This window comes from Crotalus tigris, unplaced genomic scaffold (assembly GCF_016545835.1).
Source record: "Crotalus tigris isolate CLP2741 ecotype Arizona unplaced genomic scaffold, ASM1654583v1 scf7180000018716.860359, whole genome shotgun sequence".
NCBI classification, from domain to species: Eukaryota; Metazoa; Chordata; class Lepidosauria; order Squamata; family Viperidae; genus Crotalus; species Crotalus tigris.
Window position 1 is genome coordinate 332,390 of NW_024097164.1, and position 27,450 is coordinate 359,839.

The following is a 27,450-nucleotide window of genomic DNA, read 5'->3' on the forward strand; positions in this document are numbered from 1 at the left end:
AAAAAATAATATATTAGTTCAGAAACAAACTTCCTTTTTTTATAGCAAAAGCTAAGGTGACCAACCGTCCTCCTTTAGGGAGGACAGTCCTCCTTTTGTAAGTTCTGTCCTCCCTCAAAAAGTGTCCTCCTACATGTCCTCCTTTTTGATATTTGGAGACTGATCTGCAGGGCTTTTTTTTCCCTCATAGAACGCTCAGAATGGTGTTCCGGCACCTTTTTTTGATTTTTTTTTCAACTTTTGCATGAGCTGTGCTACTCCCCCTATTGGCTTTTGAAAGCCAATAGAAATTGCTGCTGAGCACGCCAAAACATCCGGCTGGCAAACTTTGCACATGCAAGTTGTCTGTATTATTGTTGCAATGAATAAAATGTTTCTTTTATTTACAATATTTTTTTCTTCAATTTATTTGTGCCCTCCTTTTCATTGTAAAAAAGTTGGTCACCTTACAAAAGCTATAAACTCAGTATTAGCTGACATATTGCATATGATTTTCCTGACATATCTGCAGCAACACACTAGGGTAGCAGTATCCAATTTTGGGGAAGTAGCAAACAAATGTGGAGTTCTTGGGTATGGATAATTACACAATACTCACATACCAGAAGGTAAGCAAAGCACTGGGCTAAAGCTCCCAGCATTTCATTTTACAGTAATGCTTTTGAGATCTATGAGGGCTGAAGGGCGTTGTAAAAAAATATCAATTAGATTAATGCTTTACTTTGCAGCAAATCAATTTTCCTCAAATTAAAAGAATCTTAGTAGACACAGTAGAACATGTTGATAGGTAATTTACTGAAATCAGGAACATTTTGGGAGCCCAAGCAGTACAAATATAGTTTGATAGTGTGAAATGTTAGAAAACTTCTGTTAAGCCTATTTATTCTATTTGCACTATATTTGCAACTATCCCAGGGTGATAATGAAACACATAAACCTTTAGATTCTAAGATGCTAATAAAAGCAAAATCCTTCAAGTTAAGTCTGAGAGTATTTGTTTGACACAATACAATATTTCAGGTGATAAATTCTTGTACAGATCTCAATCCAGGTTGAATGATGGCACTGTAGCCCTTCTCTATATATCATGCTGTGTAATGTCATATGATTTTCAACAGTGATGAGTCTTCTTCTCTGTAAGTGAACACTTCCACATAAGCTAGAAATCTGCATTATCCAATTTCACATACACAATTGCACCCTACTGCAGATAACTATCTTGTATTCATGGAGATCAGCTCTTTAGTAACATCTACAGCTAGATACTTAATAATTGGGGAAATGCCCATTTTCCTACTATGTTTAATTCTACTTTGGAACGTAGTCCTTCGTCATGGCTAGAATAATACGTAAACCAATAAAGAAAAGGAAGGGGAACAAAGGAAAATGAAAATTCAGTTGAAAGCATTTGATAAAAATACAAAGAAGGAGAAATAACAAACCTATGGCTATAGGGCAAAAAATCAATGCAGTCAAACTTCAAAAATTTGTTAGCAATCTGATTGTTTTATTTTTCATAGAAAACGGAACAAGAGAGATCTGGTGAACTAGATATAACTAATAGGGGACGAGTGATTAAAGAATGAAAGCAGTGCAAGCTTAAGAAGAATTGACCACATTATCTTGAGATTTGCCATAGTCTCAAAAAAGAAATGACAGCATAGGCTTACAAGCAAGAAATGTCCCTTTTTCAGCTATGACAATAGTAAAAGAAAGAAAAGTGAAGGAAGGAAGAGGCCCACTTCCTCTATGGTGGGATAGTAAATAGATAGAGAGGGAGCAGGCAGAGGTCTTCAAGACTTAATTTGCTTTAGTCCCTCTCCATCCCCCCCCCACCACCACCCAAAATGTATTCAAATGTAACTGATCAGAACAACTGACAAACAGAGGCAGTGAAAAATGAAGAGTAAATAAAATTAGGGTTAGTAAACACTAATTGTTATGGGTGAATTCAAATCTCCATAACAAGAGCAATTACATCCAAAAGTTGTAAAGGAATTTGCAGATGTCATTAGAATCCCTTCCTATGAACTTTAACAAATCAGGCCAGATGACTGGAGATAGGTAACTGTTGTTTTACTCTTCAGAGAAAAAGAAGAAGACATTATAAACCAGGTCAGCTTGACAGTGACACTGGGAAAAATTCAGAAACAAATCATTAAACAATTGGTTGACAAGCATTTAGAAAAGAATGCATTTCTTGGCAGGAACCAGGAAAAAAATCATGCCAAACCAACCTGATCTCTCTCTCTCTCTCTCTCTCCCCCTCCCTCCCTCCCTCCCTCCCCCTCCCTCCCTCCCTCCCCTTGATCTTTCTTCATAAGCAGTTTAATTGCCTGGGAAATGGAGTGGATGTAGCATTTTATTTTTTTCCTGAATTATGTATTTTTAATTGTTAAACCTTTTATGATTTTATTGTAACACTACCCAGAATCACTTTTTCATGAGATGGGCAGTCATATAAATTTGATGAATGAATGAATGATGAATGAATGAATGAATGAAATGAATGAATGAATGAATGAAATACCACTTGTACTAGAGAAGAGGGCTCTGTTTTAGCTACTTTAAATTGATTCAAAATTGTTTGAATAAGCATATAAAGTATAGATCAAATTATAGGTTAAGTTGGAGGGAAGTGTCAAATGGTGAGCTGCTAGGTTCTGTTCTAGGTCTTATATTATTCAACATATTTATCAATGACCTGAATAAGGGATTGGAAACATTATTACCATATTTACAGATGACACAAAGAGAGGGGGGAATGGAAAATATCGTAGAAGGCAGTATCATGTGGCAGAAAAAACTTTGAAGGGTGGGAACAACAGGCAGTAATCAGTCACTATTAAATTTGGTAAGGACAAATGTGATGTCTAACATTTGGATATGAAAAAACAAAAGCATGAATGTAGAACAGGGACCATACGTACAAAAAAAGGACCCAAGTGGCTTTTTGTCAATAACAGACAACAGTGTAAAGTAAATGGTAAAAAGCAACTGTAATTCTAGGTTGAATCCACAGAAATAAGATGTAAAAATCAAGATATGTCCATTGGTCAAATCCCATCTATATTACACTGAGTTCTGGGCATTTCATTTTAGAAAAAACATTGATGAGATGGAATATATTCAGAGGAACAAGAAAGTTGATAAAGGACCTCAAAGGATTATCATATGAGGAACATTTGTAAGTGTTGGGCATTTTTAGTCTGGAGAAGATGCGATATTTAAAGGGCTATAACTGAAGTATTTCAAAAGAATGTTATACTACAACGCAGGAAAAAAAGACTGATCTTAAATTACAGCACAATGTATTTCAGCTGAATACCAAGGAAAAAAAAGGTACAAGTTGTTTTAGAACGGAATAGTCTGCCTTGGGGAATGGTGAACTTTTCTTTTTTGGGAAGGCTGTTGGATTAGATAATTCCAACAGCTCTTATATTCCAAATTACATAATTCAAAACAATCTATGCCTAATCTCTAAAAAAAGGCCTACTCCATATATTGAATACAAATCCAATAGACCCAGACAACATGGAAAATTGTTATAAATATTCCCACTACATCTAGAAAGTTAAACTTCCACAACATCTAGGAAGTTAAATTTTTCAACATCTCTCTTTAAACATAGGTTCAGCTACACATTAAAATGTATTATTTATATATTTATATAAACTGTGAATTTGAATTTGTTTTTTCAGTCTTAATCCAATATCTTAATCACTTAAAAATTAGTTCTCACTTCAACACAGACACATCACTGGCCAGTCCAAAATGATCCCTTAGCTCTCTTGGGTTAGACCTCACCCTTTTTTTAATATCCTAAAAAGAGTACGTAATCAGAGATCAACTTTGGATAGCAGCTAGCAAGTTTTGAACATGTAAGTACTGCAAAATGTTAGCCCTCTAGATAGTCTTTAGCCTTTTTAAAATATTTTTCAGTATAAATTCAAACAACTTTAATCAAAGAAGTAATTTCCAAGATTTATTATGACTATTTCAGTATTTAACTGAAAAAGGAAATTAAATATCAAGCTCTTTTGTACTTCTAGAGATCATGTTATGTCAGATATAGAAAATGAGCCCTGGTTTTCCTAACATTTGGTTGGTATTTACTTTCCTGGAATTTAAATCCATTTTTCTATGTCCTCTATCCTGACACAATTGAAATTTTTTTTAAATTTTGTTAGACTACATATAGCTATTCAAAATAATTGACTAGATTTATGGAGATTCTCAGTCATCCAGATCATAGTTGTCTCAAAGATTATTTTTTTCCCCAAAGGCAACTGGACTGTTTTTTATTTGAGGAAGAAAAATACATTTCACTTCTTATCCAAGAACCATCATCTGTTGTAAACATCTTCTTTTTCCTTAAATAAAAAAATAGTACAGTTGCCTTTTGAAAAAGCACCTTTGAGACAATTGACTACATTCAACTATTTAAATTAGCCTTTTTCCAATTCTTAACTTTTCAAACGTAATTCCCCAAAGTGGTCAGTATCAACTCCCCCCAAGGATCAATGTTGTTGTTTGTAGTGATATTTGTTAAAGTAGTATTTATCAAATTAATTTCATATAATAACTGTTTTAGGATAAATGACAATCTGAAAATTCATGAAGGGGTCAATGAGGTGAAGAGTTTGGGAACCACTACCCGAGAGGAACTCTTGGAATCAAGTCTCATAAAAATAAAATATTTGCATAAAATATGAAAATATGAAAACTTTACAATAGTTTAGTCCCAACCTACAATGTTTACAACAGCAAAGCAATAGTCTGACAGGTAAGCAACAGTATGTTAAAATTCCCACCATCCAAGTGCTAGCAATATGAAGCACGCAAAGTTCAAAAATGATGCTTTTTTTTGCAATCGTGATAGTTTGCAGAACATCTAGTAATGTCTCAGGGAACTGTAGATTTCCACAGAAATTCAGTTGAGAAAGGCTGATCTAGATAATATATATTTTATAAAATAGTGAAACAAAGTAACAAACTGGACTTCTGGTACTGAGACATCATTCCTAGCTCCAATAATCTTCTAATTATTTAAATACTTTATTAACAACTAAGAGGGCACAGCCTTTGGAGGTTCAGCTATATTAGGCTTTAAGTAAGTAGAAAGAAAAAATTACCTATGTATTTTAACATAATGTAAAATTTGATTAAAACAAAATTCATCTCAATCCAGTGCAATTAATATATAACAGATTTCCAGTGTCACATTGATTTGACTGCACCAGAAACTCTTAAAGTAAGATTTAGGGATCTTTAATTTTCATAGACAGAATCTAAGGAACTATTAAATATATTCTGCAAGTAATTTAGTTTGTTTGCTTTTTTCTCCATTCTTGGGGCAGAAAAAGTAGTTTTCTGCCTAAAAACAATTTCAAGTGTAATTTGAAATATGACACCTGTTGCTGCTCTTCCATTAAAAAACAGAATAAACAATTTCATCAAGGTAGCTCACATCCTTTACATGAGCTTCAGCAATGTTTTTGAACTTGAATCCTTGCTTTTGTGGTACAAGTTATGTTTCTATTACGAAAAGGAATGAGCCCACAGCAATGAAATAAATGGCACTTACAATTACTGCTGTGAGGTATAAAAAAAGGCTTCTTCCAAAATTAGTAATTATAATTGTAATGAATATACACTGAGTTGCTGTATATTCTTAAGAAGAGCAATTCCTCTTAATGGACTTTTTAAAAAATGCAAATCTCAAATTATGTAATAGTAGATAGGTAGAAGGATTCTACTTTTTCTTTAAGTTATGTATTAGTGATCTGTCAAAGCCAATTAAATGTTGAAGCTTTGGAAACACATACAATGACAGATGCAAATTAAAGATAAGGACAAGAAAAACACATGAGGACCCAGATTGTTGGGGGCAATGTAAATATATATATATACATTGCTTACTGGTGTACACCGCTTAGAGAGTGCTTGCACTTAAAGCGGTATATAAGTCTCATAAATAAATAAATAAATGTGAGAAAGATGTTTCCATATGCTCATTTCCCAGTATTTGTATTCCTTCAAGGTTTGGATTTCTATATGTATCACATTTTAACAGAGCTTTATTTTATAAACTTCCTTAAAAAAACAAGTATTTATTGGAAAACTTACTCATTAAAGACCAAGTCAGGAGCAAAATAAAGAAATTGGCTGTTTGTATGTCTGTATGATCTCCAGCTCAAGGCAAATGACGATAAACACATCCAAGAATACTGTATTAAAGTAATTTGGTCCTCAAGAGGCAAGTTTCTAAATCCTGAAGACAGAAAGAAAATAAGGATTAGTAAATCTTTAGTAGCAAAAGAACTTCTTATCCTTAACATCCAGATATACAAACACTTGTACACTTAGGAACCATGAACTCTAATTTTAAAACTTTACCTTACTGATGTGAAAAACATTTCCTGCATGAAGCCTCCTATGCATGGAACAATTATTTTGCAGTGATCTGTGTCTGGACTGAAAACCTGTGTTTCAGGCCAACCAATTTGGGGAAGGATCAGAAATAAGCCAGCCAGATTGGTGATAGAGCACAACTAAGGAGAGGTTAAAAAGGAAAGCGCTGAAAAGATATGGGGAGAACAGGCTGCTCAGCTGGATATATGGTGCTGGAACCCAGTCATAACCATTGTTGATGCCCTTGGCTTTATCTGCAACATTTAAAATCCATCCTCTTTTGATCTTCTCAGTGTCTTCCTTTCCATACTCCCCTAAGCTATCAGCAGTGTTCTTGGAATAAGAAAAAGAAAATGCGAGAAAGATAGATGGTCTGCATCTGACTGGAAATTCCATAACTGAAGCCAAAAATATTCTTGGCAACATGTGGAGGATAAGGGGAGGGAGGGAAAGGAAGGTGCTGGGGAACATCACCTGGCTGGCTGGTGGATTGGCCATGTGGAGGGAAGAAAGTGGAAAGGTGTAGTAGCCTTGCTCTACTCTGCCGTGTAAGACCTCTCTGAATTTGTTCCAGCTAAAATCTGTAACAAGCAAAATATTCTGAGTTTTAGTTCTGCTCACTTCAGCTGGCTCATAAGGATTTTGCAGAATTTAGAAAATGTAAGGAATTCAATATTTTTTTTTGAAAAAACAAAACCCTACCATATTTTTTATTTCATACACACTGCTACTTCACATTCTAAAACTAGATGTAGAAGGTACCTCATAGTTTCTTAGTGTCAAGGTCACTATACCAGATTAGTACACTAATTTCACAGATTTCCTGGCAAACTCTGGCCTCTAAAACAGATCCCTGGTTAGTAATATTATGAGCTATATTTCAGGAGACGGTCTAAAAACTGGTGGTGAGAGAAGCAACCTAGAACTAAGGAGAAACTTCCTGACAGTTAGAACAATTAACCAGTGGAACAACCTGCCTCCAGAACTGGTGAATGCTCCCACACTGGAAGTTTTTAAGAAGAGACTGGACAATTATTTGTCTGAAATGGTATAGTATTTCCTGCCTGAGCAGGGGGGTTGGACTAGATGACCTTCAAGGTCCCTTTCAACATCATCATCATCATCATCATCATTATTATTACTATTATTTAAGATTTATTCTAAGAAGGGCCCAGAAAGTTATGTTCACACTGCTATATTTTCATGTGTTCTAAGCAAATATGTCTAACTTTAACAATAACAACAACAACAAATACATCTATATTATGCAGCATAAACTAATGTATCCTTTATAAATATTTTTATTTTATTTTATCCAGATATTTTTATTGCCTATTCTGAGAATTTGAAGCCCCAACCCACATGAAAGAAAACGGTACAAATGTTTTCTAATGACAAGTGATGAATTTTCTTAATACAAAAGGAGTTCTAACACAATCTTTTGAGCAAAGCATACCTTAAACTCAGAATATCTACACTGAAAATAAAAATTTCATTACCTGGGAGGATCTTTGCCCATTTCACCACCTGAATCATCTGCTTGCCAGCGAGACGATTTAAAGTGGAGAGCAGGTGTTCAGCTGTGTCTGGTTTTGAGCTATCATATCCTGCATATACAATTTCAGGTTCAATATTTTCTAGAACCATAGCAGGTGAGGGAGTAAGTGCTGGTGAAACTGCAGATAAGTGGGGAACAAGTGCTGTGTTCACAGAAGGTTCTTTTGCTGGAGCAATATACGTAATCCCTTCTTCTGGACTTTGTGGTGGCTGTTGCTGCTGCTGTGGTGGCTCTTCATGGATTCCTTTTAACTTGCCCAACTTTTTCGACTTCCGGGCTGTAGCAAAGATGAGTCATAAAATGGGATAAGAATGTAATTGTATCACACAACACCAGAAACTATCCATCTTTTGTTTTTACTATGTAAAACACACAAATGTACCTGGGGAAAAAACCAGGTCAATAATTGAAATAACAGAAAATAGCAAGATGAGTATTTAGAAATATATTCTGAAACAGGAAATTGCATAGAGATGAAAGCAAGTTATAATGTTATTTCCCAAATACATCTTATTATGTATTTCATATGGATTCAGCAAAGCATGATTATTCTCTTAAATGCACACCACATCATAAGCCATTTAAGTTTCCCTTTATTAACTGAATCACTTATTTTCTCACTCTTTTGTTTTGCAGTATTCTCAGCTAGGTTTTTTCTCAACTGGTTTTGAAATTGCACTTTATGATTCCTTTAAAATCATTAACAGAAATATTGTTAAGTGCAGCAACTCAAATAACAGCTATCAAAATTATACTTTAAATAAGTAATCTTTATTATCTTCTAATATCATTAGTTACCTAGGTCACAAACTAAGAACTTCCAATATTTTTTTTCCTTTAAACAAAATTGCATGTATTCTGCAAATATTACTGTGGACCAAACCAACTGCATAACTTTTTTTTTCCTGAATGGCAAACAAGTCTGCATTATAGATTATTTTATCTAAAGTCAATTACAAAAATCTAGAAACACAGATATAAATATGCTTTTTGGTATTATATTATAAATTATTTTTTAAATAAAAAATTGTAAGTATTTTTATAATTCCTTATCTACATTCCATTTTTATGGTATAAACTCCATAAACATGAGTTTATATTAATTTTATTTAAATACATCAGATGCCATATAAAATATTTTTTTAAAGAAACAGTGGCAACTGATGTATTTATATATTTATTATCTTCAGAGTTGTCATTTAAAATGGGTTCTGTCCAGCTGTAATATACCTTGGCCTACACATCAGGAGTCCCGAACCCCTAGGCCGCAGACCCATATCAGTCTGTGACTTGTCAAGAACCAAGCTACACAAGTGGCAGGCAAACAAGCAAAGTTTCATCTTCACATGCCCAGGATCTAGCTTGTGCGTGAAACCATCCTCCCCTGCTCTGAGTCCACAAAACCAGTACCTGAAAGGTTGGGGATTGCTGCTATAAGTATGTCATGTCAATATTTCTAAATCAAGCAACATCTAAGCAGAGATTATGCACCGCATGCTAGCTGTAATCTTTAATGGTGAATTAACAAGGAAATTAGATTTAATATAGATAAATCATGGAGCTATGTGCTTATTATTGCATTGCTTATTTTATAGATTCCAACATGAAACCTACAATAATATTCATAGAATAAATATAGAATATACAACTGTCTTCCGCTTCTTTTCAAGCTATATGGTCCTGAGCTTTCTTTTGCCAATTGGGCCTGCAATACTTGATGATGTTATCAATCCATCTTGTTTTAGGTCTCTTCCATAGATGCTTTTTATCAAGTGGGATCCATTCTATGACTACTTTGGTCCACCTGCCATCAATTCTTCTTGCTATGTGACCAGCCCATTTCCATTCAATTCTTTAAACATACATACATACATACATACATACATACATACATATTATATCTGAATACTAGATATATATGTGAATATATATCTATATCCATATCCATTTCTATCTATATCATGTGGGTGTATGTACACACATGATATAGATAGATATGGATATAGATATGGATATATAAAGGCATGCAACTAAATACATCATGCAAAAGACATTGCCATCAAAACCAGTTATCAGAGTTGAAGTAAATAATGAAATCACACATTACTGAAAAGGAATAAAGATTAATTAGTCCAAAGGAAACTTTCCCAATAAAAAATTGTTAACTTGTTCTATAAGGAAGAGAAACACAAGAGTACATTTAGTGGATCAGAATAATATTTGGTAGTAATGGAACTCAGAAACAGTTTATTGACTTTTGCATAAGAAGCAGGTTCTAAGTATTTAAGGAAATAAAAATAGACTTCCAGAATAGGAACAAGAGAGTATACCCTAATAAAAAACAAAGAGAATAGTCACGGTAACTGATGACTTATTTCTATGAGGAAATTGATCAAATGTATTCAAATCATATTTATTAGTTCATGAAGTACATTGACAACTAGGAGTGAAGAATAAGGATGTGACAGGACAATTTCCAAAACTTATCAAGCCTACTGACAGTTATCTTTTCCCATTAATACATATAGGAAGAAAAAAACCAGCTAAAAGTATATCACTCTAATCTTTGAAAAAACTTAAAAAGATATATGGAAGAATACAGGAAAGTGAAAGAAAAAAATACTGAAAATGACAAGCATTGCAAATGGTACTGAGCAGAGATTTGTTTTCTGGGATCATGGCTGAGTTTCCTGATGATGACTAGAGGATAAACTGTGTCAGTATATAAGTAATGTAGTAAATAAAAAATAAACAACATGAACTCTTTGTGCAAAATTACAAATATGATTTAATAGATATAATAGAATCTAAGAATAATTTTTGATGACTGCAGTACAGCAATAGAAACATACTATTTGTTCGAAAAAACCCGAAGCAATATTATAGAAAGAGAAAAGGATTTCTACTGTATATTAAAAATATATTTAGAAAACCTGAAAAATGGATTTGACAATGTCGGATTAAAATAAGTGGAACAAAATAAAAGCCACATTGTTGTTCATGTCTATTCTCATTTTCTGCCCAAGGAGATGATACCAATAATGCTTTCCAAAAGGAAACTACAGATCTTTAAAAAGGCATTATTAGTGATGAGAAACACTGAATAACTCAAAATTTCCTAGAGGAAAAACTTCATCAAGAATGCTCCTTCCAGCAAGTTCTCCAGTCCAGTAGAGGAAGACACAAGAAGATCAGCTATCTGGACTTGATACAAACCATAAAGAAGATTTAGTAGAAGAAATGGAAGTAATAGGACTATACCAGCGGTGGCGAACCTATGGCACACGTGCCAGAGGCGGCACGCGGAGCCCTCTCTGTGGGCACGCGCCATCACCCCAGCACACATGGTCTCTAAAAGTTCGCCATCACTGGCCTAAGGCCAGCCAGCCTGGAGCTGCCATTGGGGAGCCCACCATCCCACCTGCCAGAGATCCCCTGGATCTCCCCCAACTCTGCCCTGCCCGGCTCCCACAGGTGTCCCTCCCCATAAGCAACATCGAGGTGGCCATGCCCTTCCAGTCTGCCATGACTACTGCAGCCACACCCATCCAGTGGCCACGCCCACCCAATCTGCCACGCCCACTGTAGCTGCACCCGCCGAGTGGGCCACACCCACCCGGCACCTGGCGATACATAAGTGGGTTTTGGGTTGCAGTTTGGGCACTCGGTCTCTAAAAGGTTCGCCATCACTGGACTATGCAATGTTAAAGATTTCGATTCAAAGAGAAACTAAGACATAATCAAACCCTTAGAACTTAGAAAAGCAATTTTTAGTACATTTGGAGCCATGCTAAATAGGATCTCACAGCAGAAAAAATTAATGAGGAAAAGAATTCAGGATCAGTTGTATTCCTCAAGAAAGAACTAATAATAAAACCACAATTCCATACAATATCAATGGAAAAAACAAATGGAGGAACAAAAAAGAATTCAAAGTGGCTACACAGAAATAAGATAAAGAGAGGAAATGAAAGGAGACCAAATCAGAAAGGAAGAATACAAGTTGGTAGAACAAAAGAGGTGCCTGTTAATCAGATAAATTTCATAATATAGTATAGGATTTATTTAGACACAGTATATATAAAACATTTGATCAAGTACCCCATCACAAATTGATTAACAAGCTACTTAACTGTGAATATAATATGACAATTAAGTGGATACATATTTTGCTCAAAAGCCCTTCTCCATGGATTCTCATCAAATTAAAAAAAAAAGTATCAAATAGAGTGGCCTAAAGGTCAATACTGGATGATTTAATTAATGGCTTGGATGAAAAAGTGAAAAGGATGCTTTTCAAATTTTCAAATACTGAATGAAACAAAGAAGTAAGAAATAAAATTGATAGGTTCAATAAATGGACTAAATGTAAGAATGACAAGTTCAACATTCCTCACTGAAGAAATAAATATCAAATACAGAGTTACAGGATAGGAAATATCATATGGTAATGATACTTTAAAAAATATTTTTAAACAAAATGGCTACACAATAGTTTGTTACGATAACGGTTTGGCACAAATTAAGCCACTGATGTAACATGGCTGCAATTGTATAATATCAAAATCTTGAGAAATAATTTATTTTCCCCTTATCAAAGTTTATTGGCACAATGAGTGGTAACAAGCACCATGTTCTATGAAAGATTCAGAGAAATTGGACAGAGCAATCAGATGATAAGGGAACAACAACTGATCTAGGAAGAGGAACCGAAGAGACTGAGTATTTTCCCTCAGGAAAAGATAAGTGAGAGTAGATATAATAGCACTGTTCAAATACATGAAAGGGAGTCACATAAAAGAAGATCAAGGCCTGTTTTATCTTGTTCCAGAATAGAGAGCACTGAAAAATGGATTTAAGTTCTTGGAAAAGAACTTCTTGTTGAATGTTAGAAGAAAGTTCCTAATGGTAAGAACTGTTCAACAGTGTAAGCAATTACCCAGGGAGGTGATGGACTCTCCTTCAGTGGATGTGTTCAAGTAGAAGCTTTAATTTGGATGTCTGCACTTAGCAGTGAAGTACACTGTGTGCACAATTATTAGGCAAGTGAGTAATTGCTAAGATATTGGGGAGTGATCACAGAACCATCAAAGGTTTGTTGCAAATAGTCAACAGGGTTGCAAGAAATGTGTTGAGAAAAAAAAAGATGCACATTAACTGTCAAAGATCTGAGAAAAATCAAATGTGAAGCTACCAGGAATCCATTATCCTCCAGTGCTGTCATATTCCAGAACTGCAACCTACCTGGAGTGTCCAGAAGTACAAGGTGTAAAGTGCTCAGAAACATGGCCAAGGTAAGAAAGGCTGAAACCCGACACAACTGAACAAGACACATAAGTTGAAATGGCAAGACTGGGCCAAGAAATATCTAAAGATAGATTTTTCAAAGGTTTTATGGATGTGATGAAAGTGACTCTTGACAGACCAGATGGATGGAACTGTGGCTGGATCAGTAACAGGCACAGAGCTCCACTTCGACACCATCAAGGAGGTGGGGTACTGATATGGGCTATTATTATTAAAGTTGAACTAGTTGGACCTTTTTGGGTTGAAGATGAATCAAAATCAACTCCCAAACCTACTGCCAGCCTTTCTTACCTTGGCCATGTCTCTGAGAACTGAACACCTTGTACTTCAAGAGTGTTGCATCCTTCTGAAAGATTTTTTATAATTTTTGACTTTTCAGAGTCAGTTAAATCTCTTTTTTGGCCCATTTTGCCTGAGGAAAAGAAGCTGCCTAATAATTATGCACACCTATTGCATATTGATATTGATCTCCTTAGGCCATACCCTCCCTTATTACACAAATACATATCACCTGATATGCTTATATCCACTAAACCAGTGATTCTCAACCTTTTTAATGCCGCGACCCCCAACCGGTCGTAAGTCGAGGACTACTCAACCAGTCGTAAGTCGAGGACTACTCAACTGGTGCAGCACCGTTTGCAGAATGGGACTTTTGGTGGGCTCAGCAGGGCAGAGACAGCCTGGACAATTCCTATTGGCTTTTGAAAGCCAATAGAATTAGACTCTATTCAAGAGAGTCTTTTCTATTGGCTTTCAAAAGCCAATAGAATAAAAGGGAGTAGCACATCTAAGGAAAAGGGGGAAAAATGGCGGACTACGTTGTTTGGCGACCCCCGTGAAATGGTCGTTCGGCCCCAAATGGGGTCCCGACCCATAGGTTGAGAACCACTGCACTAAACATTCAAGTTTATACAGCTTGGAGGTGGACAATATGCGTGAAAATGTTGATATGGTCAAAATACTCACTTGCCTAAGAATTATGCACACAGTGTAGACTGAGTGGCCTAAATGGCCCCTTCTAACTTTATGATTCCAAGATATATTTTTTTCATTATTATGATTCAGGGCACAATCAGCCAGATGTTTAGATCGGATCTGGCATTTTTATTCACCTATAGATTCCTTTCCAAGGACTGGGATAGGGAGATGCTGCTGTTAAAGATATCTTTTATAATTATTAGTTATTTACTAACATAACTTAAGTTTATCTGAAAAATTAATATGCACTTTTACTATACAGTATGCGAGCCACTTTTCACATTGTATAAGCTCTTTTTATTTAATGAAAAATATAAATGTAGATCTTTGTATGCATCATTATCCATTCACTCTGGAATAATATAATATAATTCAATTAATCTATACGATGAAATCAGCTGATTAACCAGACTCATATTCATATGAAATGTATAAATAATTGCTAAATGTAAACTATATTTATGTATTAGCATACTGTGTCAATATGTCCAGAAATACACTTTTAAATTATTTAAGCAAGCTTTCTGAATTTTAAAATCATACCCCAAGTTCAGCAAAACAAACAGATCTTTTATTATTCATCTTCACCCCATTTTCATTTTCCAGCACTGTTCTCTAGCTAGCTTATGCATTGTCAGCCAACTCTCCTGCTAACTTTGTTCGAACAATTTTGTCTCAACCAGAGCCAAGAATGGTCCATTCTCTTTTCAACTTGCTCTCTTATTGCTTCCACACCCAACTGTTCCCTTTGGCTGAACTTTACAAGTCCTAGAAACCAATCCCTATTTTTCATTCTAACCTCAAGATACTCTTGCTCCACTCCTTGATTCCACCTCTGTTACTGGAGAGTAACTTTTATTTTTTATTTTTCTATTCTACAATAACAATAATTCTTCTATCCATTTAAGCCAGCTATAGTTTAAGCTTCTCATGTCTGAGTGATATATAATAAAGTATACTTTGTAGGAACTGCACACAAAATATTTTTTGACTTTAAAGAAACTTTTACAATAAGTAACTACTTATACTATAATTATCATTTCTGTGCTGCAAAAATATAGATTACAATTACTTGGCACAAGGAGATATAAAAATGGTAATTATTGTCAACTGTAGCCTTATGATCATCTGGAATTCTGCAGATAGATATGGTAGCACAATTCATCATAGTTTTTGTGCCAGACTCAAAAAGCACTCTAGAAAATTCATTAGTAGAATTACAAGCCAAGGAGAAAGTAGTATAAATTTTGGGAGGAAATCAGCTACTCTATGGGGCAAAATGAAAAGAAAAAAAGATATCTAAATTGCCAAAGAAATGAAGAGATGCCTGTCTGTTTCTGTGATGTGCTACACTGAAATATCAGAGCACAAGAATAGAAAAATACAACTTTTTGAAGAGACGCATGAAATCAATATGTGTTATTTTACATAATTCGGTTATAGTCTGTATTTACATAAATTTGGGTAGCTGCTTTTCATGGTAATGTAGGAGGAGAACCATGTCAAACTACAGTGCCAAAAGTCAGAAGTGAAATAGGATCTTTTCTGGCTAGCAAATTTTATTAAAAGATATAAGCTTTCATGAGCTGTTAGTAAACTCAGCCACAGTTTATCAAATGTTAGACCTTTTAATAAAATGTGTTAGAAAGGTGTTGCAAGAATCCTCTTTAATCTTCATGGATATTTGTCTGAAGCAGCTAAGGAAAGATGTATCAGGACATCATCCATCTGTCAAAGTTAAATTGCTAAGATGCCTGCTAAGGTGCCTTTTGTATACAATACACTCACGGACACATGGTAGGGACAAATCTTTCATTGCAATGCTACAATGTAACTTTCATCAATCTGATGAAACTTCCAGATTCAATTGCTGCTTTCATTTTAATCAACAGCATACATTTTTTCCTTTCTTCCCTCTTCTGAAGGATGCCTTAGACCTGTGGTGGCGAACCTATGGCACGCATGCCACAGGTGGCATGCAGAGCCCTCTCTGTGGGCACGTGCACAGTCCTAGGCCTTCAGCTGGGTTTTATAAAATCTTTTCGCTTTAGGCCTCCACTGCCGTGTGCAAAAAAAAAAAGGTTCAAGCAATCAATCAATTTCAACTTGCGAGGAAAAAAAAGATCTCTCAATGTTGGAATTGATTGATTGAACTTTTTAGTCCCACCCAGTCTGCTGTTACCACCGCCACTATGCCCACCCAATTGGCCACACCCACTCAATGGGCCACACCCACTCAGCACCCAATGATACATAAGTGGGTTTTGGGTTGCAGTTTGGGCACTCAGTCTCTAAAAGGTTCGCCATCACTGCCTTATACAAATTGCTCATACAGAAAAGATGCAGAAAGGAGGACACTCTGCACTTGAAAATCTCCAATTTCATACCTTTTTTAATGGGCAAAACCTTAATTATCCAGTTCACCTTTAAAAAGATATGTGACCAAAAATTATGCTACTTATTTAACATGATAAATATGAAATAATATAATTAAAATGTTATCAATATAGTTAGGCAATTAAATTATACTTTTTCCATATTTTTATTATAATTATTTTTTTCTAGGCTGGAACATACCAGGATATCTGGCAGATAACACAGTTTTTCCTCTGGTTAAATCTGATAATTTTATTGAACTGTTTTAACATCATTACCACAATAAAACAAGAAAAAAATCCTTCAAACATGACCAATCCCAATACTTTAGTCCAATTAGCTGCCTGATATTCCACTAAAATTTTAGTCATCATCTAACTCCCATCGTTCTTATTCTGAACTATTATTTATTTTTTAAAAATGAGAATGACAATAAGATTTTATGAGGTTTTATAGAATGTCTCTTTCTTGCTAGAGGAATCCAGGACAGAGCTTCCAAGTTCATCCATCTGATACTGATTTAAAAAGAATCAGGTATAACATATATTTGCCAAATAAAAAGAAAACTACTAGAAAGTACTAGTACTCATAGTTTACTTACCTCCCAAATTCATTCCAGCTTGAAGACACTTCTGTAATCTGCAAGCAGGACAGTTTTTTCTTCGAATTTTATCAATTATACAGTCATTCCGTCCTGCACATAAATAATTGTGCTGCCCTGCAATAAACAAAAGACAGAACATAATAAATTCTATTTTAACCATATACAGGTAAATAAACTGTTCACAACACAGACTCATAGCTCTAAACCTGAAAGAACTCCTCTTCCAACTTTTATAATTTTTATTATTTTTAAATCTGCCAGAACATTTTAAAATAACTGCTCATAACAATTTTGAAAACACACACTCAATAAATAACTAAATACATTAATCACACCCACATCCACATATTTAAAATCAGAGAATGAAAGGGTGAAACCTTATTTACTTCTTGCGTAATATATTCCAGATGGAATTTTATAAAATTCAAAAATCTATTATAATAGAAACTTTGATGAATTCAAGGTCATTCAGATCACCACATGTTAATATCACAAATAAAGATGGCTGAAAAGGTGTAAAGGATTTTGTATGGCAAAGCCAATTATACATTAAATCCTGTCAAGACCAAGTAAAGCTTAAGCATGCATGAAATAAGTATATCCATGACTGTATAGCAAGGCCTTCAACTGCATCAACCATGTCAAGCTGTAAAATGTGATTGTTAAAATGGAAATCCAAGAGCATCTCATTGTCCCTATGCAAACATATATACAGGTCATGAAGCCACAGTATGGAAAGAACATGGTGAACCAGATTGGCTCCAAGTTAGCAAAGAACTGAGCCAGGTCTGTATGCTCTCTCATTAATTATGCAACTTATAGGCTGAATAGGAATGAGCCACTGAGAGAAAATTACTTGCAAAACAACGGAAACAACAACCAGCCTTAGAATTAATAATGAAATTGTAGGTAGCTTTTGCCTTTAAAGCTCAACTATCATCAGTAAATAAACAAGCAATCAAGAAATATGTTACAAACTAAATCATGGTTGAGCATCCATAACTTATGAAAAGATACAATGGAATTCCCTGTGATGCTCTGTGGAAATGAAAATAGACTTGAAGGAGGATAGAAAATGTATGATACTTTGGGACACTGGCATTGGAGAAGAATCTTAAGAATACCACGTATAACCATGCAAATAAATTAGTGAATAATTGAACAAATCAGAGAGTTTTCAAGAGGACTTTATTCTCAGAGGAACAAATGCTCTGACTCAAATTATCCTATAGGTCCGTGGTGGCGAACCTATGGCACGCGTGCCACAGGTGGCATGCAGAGCCCTCTCTGTGGGCACGCTCACCGTTGCCCCAGTGCTAGGCCTTCATCTGGGTTTTATAAAACCTTTTCGCTTTAGGCCTCCGCCACTGTGTGCAAAAAAAAAAAAAGGTTCAATCAATCAATTTCAACTTCTCGCAGGAAAAAAAAAGATCTTGCAAAGTTGGAATTGATTGATTGAACTTTTTAGTCCCACCCAGTATGCTGTTACCACTGCAGACATGCCCACCCAATGGGCCACACCCACTCAATGGGCCACACCCACTCAATGGGTCACACCCACTCAATGGGTCACACCCACTCAATGGGCCACACCCACCCGGCACCTGACGATACATAAGTGGGTTTTGGGTTGCAGTTTGGGCACTCAGTCTCTAAAAGGTTCGCCATCACTGCTATAGGTTGTCGATGTTCAGTGACTGCTTTGAACAGAGACTGATAGAGACGAAAAAGTAACTTTGTGCCTGCGTTTACAACCTTTCCAGCATCTCTCTCTCTCTCTCAAGTCACCTGCATGCCATTACAGTCATTTTAGAACACATTGTATGCAATTGGTTTCTGTGATTTAGTCATTGGGCAAAGTGGTCACTAAGTGAAAATCTTGTGACTGTGACTATGCTTATGATTTTGCTTCAGCTTTTCTGTATTTTAAAGCATCAGAAAGATATGATCCCAAACAGCTGTGAGCGCCCAAACACCGGAGAAGATTTCTGGAATTTGAGTCATGAAGAAACTGGATAAAAGGGCATATCCTTTTCCCTACTTCCCTTAAGAATGCAACCCCAGCTCTGGAATGATTAGCAAGAAGGAAATGGATGTTTGTATTTATATGAACTGAAGAAGAAGATAAAAGTTGAAGAGGAAAGTGAGCTTACACTGGGGAATATGCATTGAAAGGAATGCTCCAGTACCTGCTGTTTTCCTAGTGCACTTGCAGATGCAAGCTTCAAGCATTTTATATTTGTTTCCCTATTTTCTGTTCAGCAGCATATGCAGTGGGGATTTAAAAAGGTTAAGATGACAATCACAAATGAGCATCCAAAGCCATACTCTTTTGTATGTACATGTACTGTCCAAATTATGGGTATAATAAGAAAGTACAGAAATTTACTTCTTCCATAATACCAGAACTTAAAAGTTACACTGACTAAATAATTAATAAGGAAGTAAACTACAGCACTCCTCACAATACATAGAGCTATTTTACATACAAAGATGAAAGGCTCTAATAAGATTTTAAAACATAAAATAACATTTTGAAATAGTTTTTATAATATTATATCTGGGCATAAGCATAATAACCCTTTCTTTAAAAAATCTGATACACAGTGAGAAATTGCAAATTACATAATAATTATGTGTATGTTTTCATAACAATGTTTTTCAGACAGAAAGCTTTAGTAGTCATAAATCTGATAAGTCAATCTCATTTTAATCAACAATCAGGAAATTACATAAAAACATAAATAATAGGATTAGTTGTCTGAACCACCTTAGTTATTAGCTGTTGCCTCTTCACCACTGGAACTCACAGGTGATAAATAAATTTGCATTTTAGAGAACAAGGTTCACATATAAGTATATATTTTTCCTGTGTATTGACACTGAAGGATTAATATACATATTCTGAACATACCTACAGAGTTACAATATGTAAGCGATGAACTATTTCTATCTCTTCACAAATAGATTTCTATCTCACAGACTTCACAGATATGCTCCGCTACTGGGACATTAGGATACTACCTGCAAAAGAGGAAATTGAAGGATGTTGTGTTTAATCCTTGAAATGTTCTTCTCAATCCGGAAAAGTAGGAATGTTGAAATATTTTGTAGGTTCCCAGGAATGTTCTATAGCCCGACCACAGACTGTTATAGGACTGTTATATTACCCTGAACACTTCTAACTTGCATAAATTTGGTCTTCTCAAAATTTATGTATAAGCCAATCTTGCTGGCCTCATTATCTAAACTGGAGGTCATTTTTTGCCAGCACTTTTTTGTTTCACCAAGCAATGCAATGTTATCCACAAAATCCATGGGATGCCAAAGCTTTGCTATTGCTCTATGCATAACAAAGTCCATGGAGAGGAGAAACAAGAATGGTGATAGTATACATCTCTGTCTTACTCCTGTATTGACATTAAAGAAGGTTGTGTTTCCAGATTCTGTTTATATGTAACACAGACTCTTAAAGATGTTGATAAAACATTGAGGAATACCATATGACTTTACAACATTCCATAGTGATTTTCAATAAATCGAGTCAAATGTCTTTTTGAAATCAATAAAATTGATTACCACTGGCTTCTGGAATTCAATACTCTGTTCGATGGTATTTCTTAAGGTCAGGATCTGGTTGTTACAAGAGCATTCTTTCCTGAATCCTGCCTGTTCTTCACGCAGGTGTGTATCTACTTGACACTGCAATCTACTGAGCAACACAAGGCATAGAACATCTCCAGGGATGATAGCAACATTACGCCTCTCCAGTTATTACAATCACTGAGGTTCCGTTTCTTTGGTACTTTAATGATTATTTCCTGACTTTGTTTATAAAATAGTGAGATCTTCCACCAAACTATCTCTACCATGTTTTAAGAGTTCTGCAGATATCTGGTCTAAGTGAGATGGTTTATCATTTTTTAACAACTGCATTGTGTCCTGAACTTCAGTAATTGTAATCAGTTCCATATTGACATCAAGTTCCTCTAACTGTGCAATGTTGCAAAATCATATGCTGTTGATTGGCTAGGTTGATTCAATATGATGCTAAAATGTTCAACCTAATGTTTATCTTGTTCTTCTTTACTAAGTAGCATGTTCTATATTTAACTTTAATTGGGATGTTGGTGTTGGTTCTAATTCTTGTTAGTTCATGGTCAAGGCAAAAAAGAGATATGGAATGCATATACAATGAATATTCACATTGTATTTATAGCATAAAAATATAATGAGCCTTAAACTGAACAAGGCATCTGTTGGCTAAATACATCCAGATGAAGCCTTTGTCAAATGTTTATTGAAAGAACATTTTATTGTAAGTTTTACAAAGTTTCCATCTTTTAAAACTGTTTAAATCACTACGTGCTAAATGAAGTCTTCCTTTAAAATGTCACATGGATATATCTGCTGACAAGATCTTTAAAAAGCTTCAATTCTATAGGGCAAATTTACATTTTGTTGATTGGAGAATATTCTAAGAATATTTTAACACATATTTTTAATTTGTATAAAGTTATGATTTTTGACAGCAATATAGGATTAATTGACATATACCCCACTGCCAATATTGAAAAATTATTAGGATTACTGTAAATTAACTTATAAGGAACTTAGGTTTGAAATAATGAATATTTAACTACAGAATAATTAGAAGAAAAAATAAAAAAATTGCAGTCATTAAATCCAGCATAGTTGCCAGCTCATTCTTTTTCAATTGAAAGACAACATGGAGATAATGTGAAAAAATCAAAAGCAGATGATGCTTTATTACAGGATCATATATTGATCAAAGATAAATAAAAGACATTGGGTTTGTAAATTCCACATTTGGGGAGGGAGGGGATGTTGAAGAATACAAAACAGTATAAACAACACAAATAAGTCTTGGTATACAATTCACCTAATTTGTGATAAACTTTAAAGACACAGACCAGAATATTGAAAGATACAGCCTCAAATATAAGCATTTCCAGCACTTTGCATCAATACAAATTATGTAAACACACTCACGCAACGGGCATTATTTGGGAATAATATCTTTATTCCAATAATGTAAATCTCCACAAATAACATGAAATTAACATAAAATTAATATAAGCGTAACTATATTTAGACACAATTTAAACACAATCACATAAAATAATCAGAGTATGCCTAATTTTCCAGTCCTAATGTTTTTGCCAATTATATGGGATAAGTTTCCAGTGGGTTCCCAGTTTTTTTTTCTTTTTCTTTTTCTGATGCTATTTGGCTGAGGCATGCACATGTACAGATGTGATTTTTTTTTCTCGGCAGGAAAATTACCTCCCAGATTTTTTGTTTGTTTATTTTTGCTAAGCGATAGAAAGATTCTGTAGAACCAAGGCCAGGCTCTGTCTTCGCATCCATAAGTTTGTTTCTTGCTTATAAATAAACATTAGTAAGCTTCTTGGCTATATTAACTTCACATAACTTACAGTGGGTCTCATTTCACATTTGAAGTGGCTGTTTGAATTATTTGCCCAGCAGAATGAAATAAAAATATGCTGTGGAAAATCAATGATAAGAAGCCAGCTGGGGGAGTAGAAGCAGAAGCCTTCGTGTCCAAGAAGCATACTTGAACTATGCAATTTTCAGTGGGGCAAGTCTGACCAGGCTAACTTAAACAATTCTAACTGTTGTTGTACAGACTCAGCTAATTCTTGTCCTACCTTTTTTTTTTTTTTTGCTTACCCAATTACCCAATTGCTTGTGAAATAAACTTTGCCTGGCAGCTTTCAGGGTATCACCTCCATTCAAATCACTGCTATTATACTGCACACACTTGCAAGCTCTCTAATTAGTAAGGTAAACAGGTTAGGAATAGATGGTTGGGAATGTTATTTGAGCTGTGGTTCAGAAGCTATGTGTTTTGAAGAAAGAACAAAATGTACATACCTGTATGTGAAATTCAAAGTCCTAGCTCTTGAAACAATGTTGAAATACTTTCTTAATATTATTGACAATATCTTTAATAAAACTATTTAAAAGGTTACTGTATTAAGTTTTCCACACTGAATATCTATAGGATGGGGTCATACTCTGCTGACCACTGCATTTAAATCTTTAAAAAGTCTATTTTATACACGAAAGAGTTTTCTTTTCTCTTCCCTCTTTTAGCAGTTGCCAACTGCCCAGCAATAGCATGTTTGCATTCACTATTTTAGGTTATATCAATTATATAACCTTGTTTTACTGCTCTCGAACTGGTTAGAACAATTTGAGAAATAAATTAGTGCAGCCCCTAAACATTTTGTAATGCAAATTCAACAGCATGTTCAAATCCCAGCCATGTTATAAAATATTGCATCTATATTCAGTTTTTCACCTTAACTAGTTACTTATTGTTAGAGAAAACTAGACCTTGTGATAATTAACTTTTCCAATTCTGTTTAAGCCCAAAGAGTCTGACTGTGCAACACTGGTAAAGTAGTAAGTAAAAAGCCACTTCTCTTGGGTTTATGTATGAAAATCTGATGAAATGTATCTACAAATGATTGATCACAATATATGTGTAGTTTGAAAAGGCAAGGTGGAGAGGGGTAGAAGAATTGTTGAGCTTCCAATATTTTATACTAGCATACTGGATGTAAGTAAAGGCCACAAGTGGGGCAAGAACAAAAAATATTTCCAGATATTTACTTAAGAAAAAGTACACGTATTATTTTAAATGTAGAAGAAAATAAAGTTACTATATTTAAATAGTATAACTCATTTTCATTTTTCCAAAATTTTCACTTTATTAGTGTAGTAGCTTTCAAACACTAGTATTCTTTCCACACACTGGTACATGTAGCTACAAATCTAACAGGCAACCTAAGCAAGCAACACAATCTTACGCACTAGTCAATTGAATCTTAGGAATCTTTTGCTTTTATTCCATTCACATTAGATTCATTCAAAAATGTACCAATTTATCTCCAGTTTAGCTACCTATTGCAACATAACTCATTTATTTCTACAAAGCACCAGTTCCTCTTTAAACATGAATGCTTGAATGGGCAGTCCTTATCACTGGATGGTTCTAAATCAACAGATTATAGTTTTGCAAACAAAAAGAAATTCCTGCAGCTATATCATCTTTCCTCCTTAATATTTTTTTCCCCTAGAGGGAAAAAGATGGCATAGCTGGAAGCTGTAAAGTCCTTCAGTAAAATTCTATGAAAGTTGTGGGGGCAATGGCATAAGCCAGTGATGGCGAACCTTTTAGAGACCCAGTGGCCAAACTCTAACCCAAACCCCCCTTATTTATCACCGGGTGCCAGGTGGGCGTGGCCACGGTGGTCATTGCAGACTGGGTGGGCGGGGCCTGGGCAGCAAGGATTAGTCCCTCACTATCTCCAGGGCACGGCACACGTGCCCATAGAGAGGGCTCTGAGTGCCGCCTCTGGCACGCATGCCATAGGTTCGCCACTACTGGCATAAGCCTTCCACTGCTTGGCTCCTGATTCTCTTTCTTCAAGAAATGAAAGTGCAGATCCTCAGAGGCAAGTCATCTGGGTGGCTCCCATTATTATGGAACAGCTTGTTCACAGAAGCCTGGATGGCCTTCATATTATCCATTTTATGAAAATGGTAAATATGTTTTTATTTTGCTGGATATTTGGGGTTCAAGTGTATGCTTATTAAATTGCCTGATTTTTGTTTTCTTGGGAATAGGATCTGATGTTTTATGTGCTCCATTCAATTTTCTTTTATTGTTTGTAAAATGCTTAGAATGATTGGAGGCAGAATCCTTCTTGGAGATATATATTTCTCAGGGATCTCTGTCAGACAGAGCTGTTCCACAATTGCTTCTGTGGGCCTCCACTTTCATCTCTTCTAGAGAAAGAATCAGGATAGAGTAACCCACTCTGTGCCAACATCAAGTAGAGAAAAAAATAAGGCATTTCTGAATTTTTGAAAGACTGGAAATATTATAGGGAATTTTTGCTAAAAAAATCAAAGCATGAATTGATGATTTAAACATTTGAACATTAAGAAAGGTGCAGATTAAAGAAGGGAGGGGATTTGCAAAATATTTAAGATTGAGGTCAGACTGTAAAGGAAATTGTAATTATCTGTTGAAAAGATCAGAAATCATTTATATATTTCTCAAATTTCTACTTTTTGTTTTCATTTTTCTTGGACTTTTTGATTTTCTTTTTCTTTTCTTTTATTAAAAAAATTGGCCTGGGATTCTGATGGAGGCATCCCACTTTGGAATTAGTATACTTAGAAACAGATTCCACCTTCATCCTGTTTATTTATTGGTTTCTTTCTCACTCAGTTTTGTGTACCTTCAAAGGTTCACCGTTTTAAAGTTTTGTTTTATATTGTTTTATATTTTGTTTTATATTGTTTATGATATTGTAAATGGCACAAAGTTGCTCAACAGTAAGATGGTCAGCATATATATTTAAAAAACAGATAAACAAATAGATATAAATTAAAAATAGGAAAAAACAGGTATTTCTGGAAAAAGTGCGCAAGTATTTAAACAAAAACAAAGATTCCAAGGAACATCTCTCTTGATTATATTTCTTGTTAGAAGTAGCAATGCTATTTTCTGTTACTTATCTTTTAATCATGTCATGAGACCAGGTTACCTAAGGAACCATCTCATTCCAATTACATTGTCCCATTCCACCTGATTGTATTCTGTCATTTAAAGAATTTTGACTGTCAATGTCATGGCCCTGTCAGACCCCGGATCCAAGGAGAAGGATATGGAGCCAAGCCGATGGAGGGGGATGACGCAGTCCCTATAGCCCATGAGGAACCACCTGGGGAGAAGGATGAGGCAGTTCTGGGTCCCTCGGCCCTCGGAAGAATATAAAGGGAGGAAGAGAGGGTGCAGGTTGACTGAGGAAGGGGGAAGGAGGTGGAAAGGCAGGCAGTGGAGAAGAGTGGCAGAGCTCTGGAGATGATCAAATGCCTCCCCCGCCTGATCCGCGAGCGTGGAGAATGAAGTGGAGACAGAGTCAGCACAGGGTGACCCAACTACTTGGGAAGAGGATGCCACACCCCTCTTCATGAAGATCACCTAGAAAGTAGCATTTAAGGAGATGCCATGACGAGGGTCTTTTGTCAGGAACAAGTGTTGTATTTTGTGGCAACACTCTCCATGGCTCAGAACTTACTCCAGAATCCTTGCTGGTATGGATTTGTGTTTGATTCTTTGTTTGACGTCTGCGGACTAATGATGATGCAGCTCTGTTCCAGGTTTTTGCTCTGTTCCCTGTGGATTGTCCATGCCACAAAGTTCCAACTCACCCTTCATGAACTTTGCCAAGGTTGAGATCCTGACTTGTTCCCGGAATATTGCTGCTTCCTTGGACTTCCATCACCAGGAAGTTGTGTTTGTGTGCGTGTGTTTGAGCCTTGCTCTTGGACTGTAGGTGTAAATTGTGTGCAGAGACTTTGGGAACAGACCGGGAATTGCTGGATTCTGGGGGATGGTGGTGGAATAAATGCTGACAAGCCTCCACCTAGCACATATTGATTGCACACCAACCCTGGATCATAACAGTCAGGATCCAGGAAGACAGCCTTCTCTATCATTGTCCCTGACTTTTGGAACATTTCATTCCCAAAGACGAGATGGGCCCCGCTCTTTGGCCTTCAGATAGAGAGTGAACATCTGGCTCTGACAATTGATATGGGCATCAGATAAACTGCTATGTGACTTTGGGGGTAATTCATGTCATGAGGATATTTTCTCCATCTTTTTAACTTTTTAATTTGTAACATCTTTATCTTAGGGTTTTTAATTCTGTTTTTTTCTGTTTAATTCTGTTGTTCATGTTTTATATAATGAGATGTTTGTTGTATAATAAACAGTCCAGATCATTTAAATGAAATGGGTAGAGTAGAAATGGAATGAATGAAATAATTCTGGAGCCTCCCTAACTTCATTGTTCATTTATTTTACTGATTTATAGTCAAATAACATAAAACCAAACAAAATGATTACAATTAATCAGAATGTATACATGCAAGTATAATTAAAAATATAATTCTGAAAGAAGAAATTATGAAAAATATTGATAATAAGCACAAACAGCAACAATTATTGAATGGACTTTAGTAATCCTTCTTTAGATAACAAATGTGATCTGTCAGCTGAAAGAAAAGTATTCTCTTTTTCTGCGGTATTATAACTAGGGCTTGGTACAAGCATTATTAGGTCAGTTTACCAAGTTTTTTA

General features: G+C 35.3%; 1 protein-coding gene across 5 annotated transcripts in view; it reads right to left on the bottom strand.

The window, feature by feature from the left end:
* The window catches only part of NR3C2 (nuclear receptor subfamily 3 group C member 2), a 166,949-nt gene that overhangs the window by 28,479 nt on the left and 111,020 nt on the right, over positions 1 to 27,450 (bottom strand). For all 5 annotated transcript variants that reach the window (XM_039355662.1, XM_039355664.1, XM_039355663.1 and 2 more), the window contains 3 exons: positions 17,238 to 17,354; positions 7,914 to 8,249; positions 6,130 to 6,274 (listed from right to left, as the gene is read on the bottom strand). In XM_039355662.1, the coding sequence (XP_039211596.1) occupies positions 6,130 to 6,274; positions 7,914 to 8,249; positions 17,238 to 17,354 (598 nt within the window). The remainder of the gene's footprint in view (positions 1 to 6,129; positions 6,275 to 7,913; positions 8,250 to 17,237; positions 17,355 to 27,450) is intronic.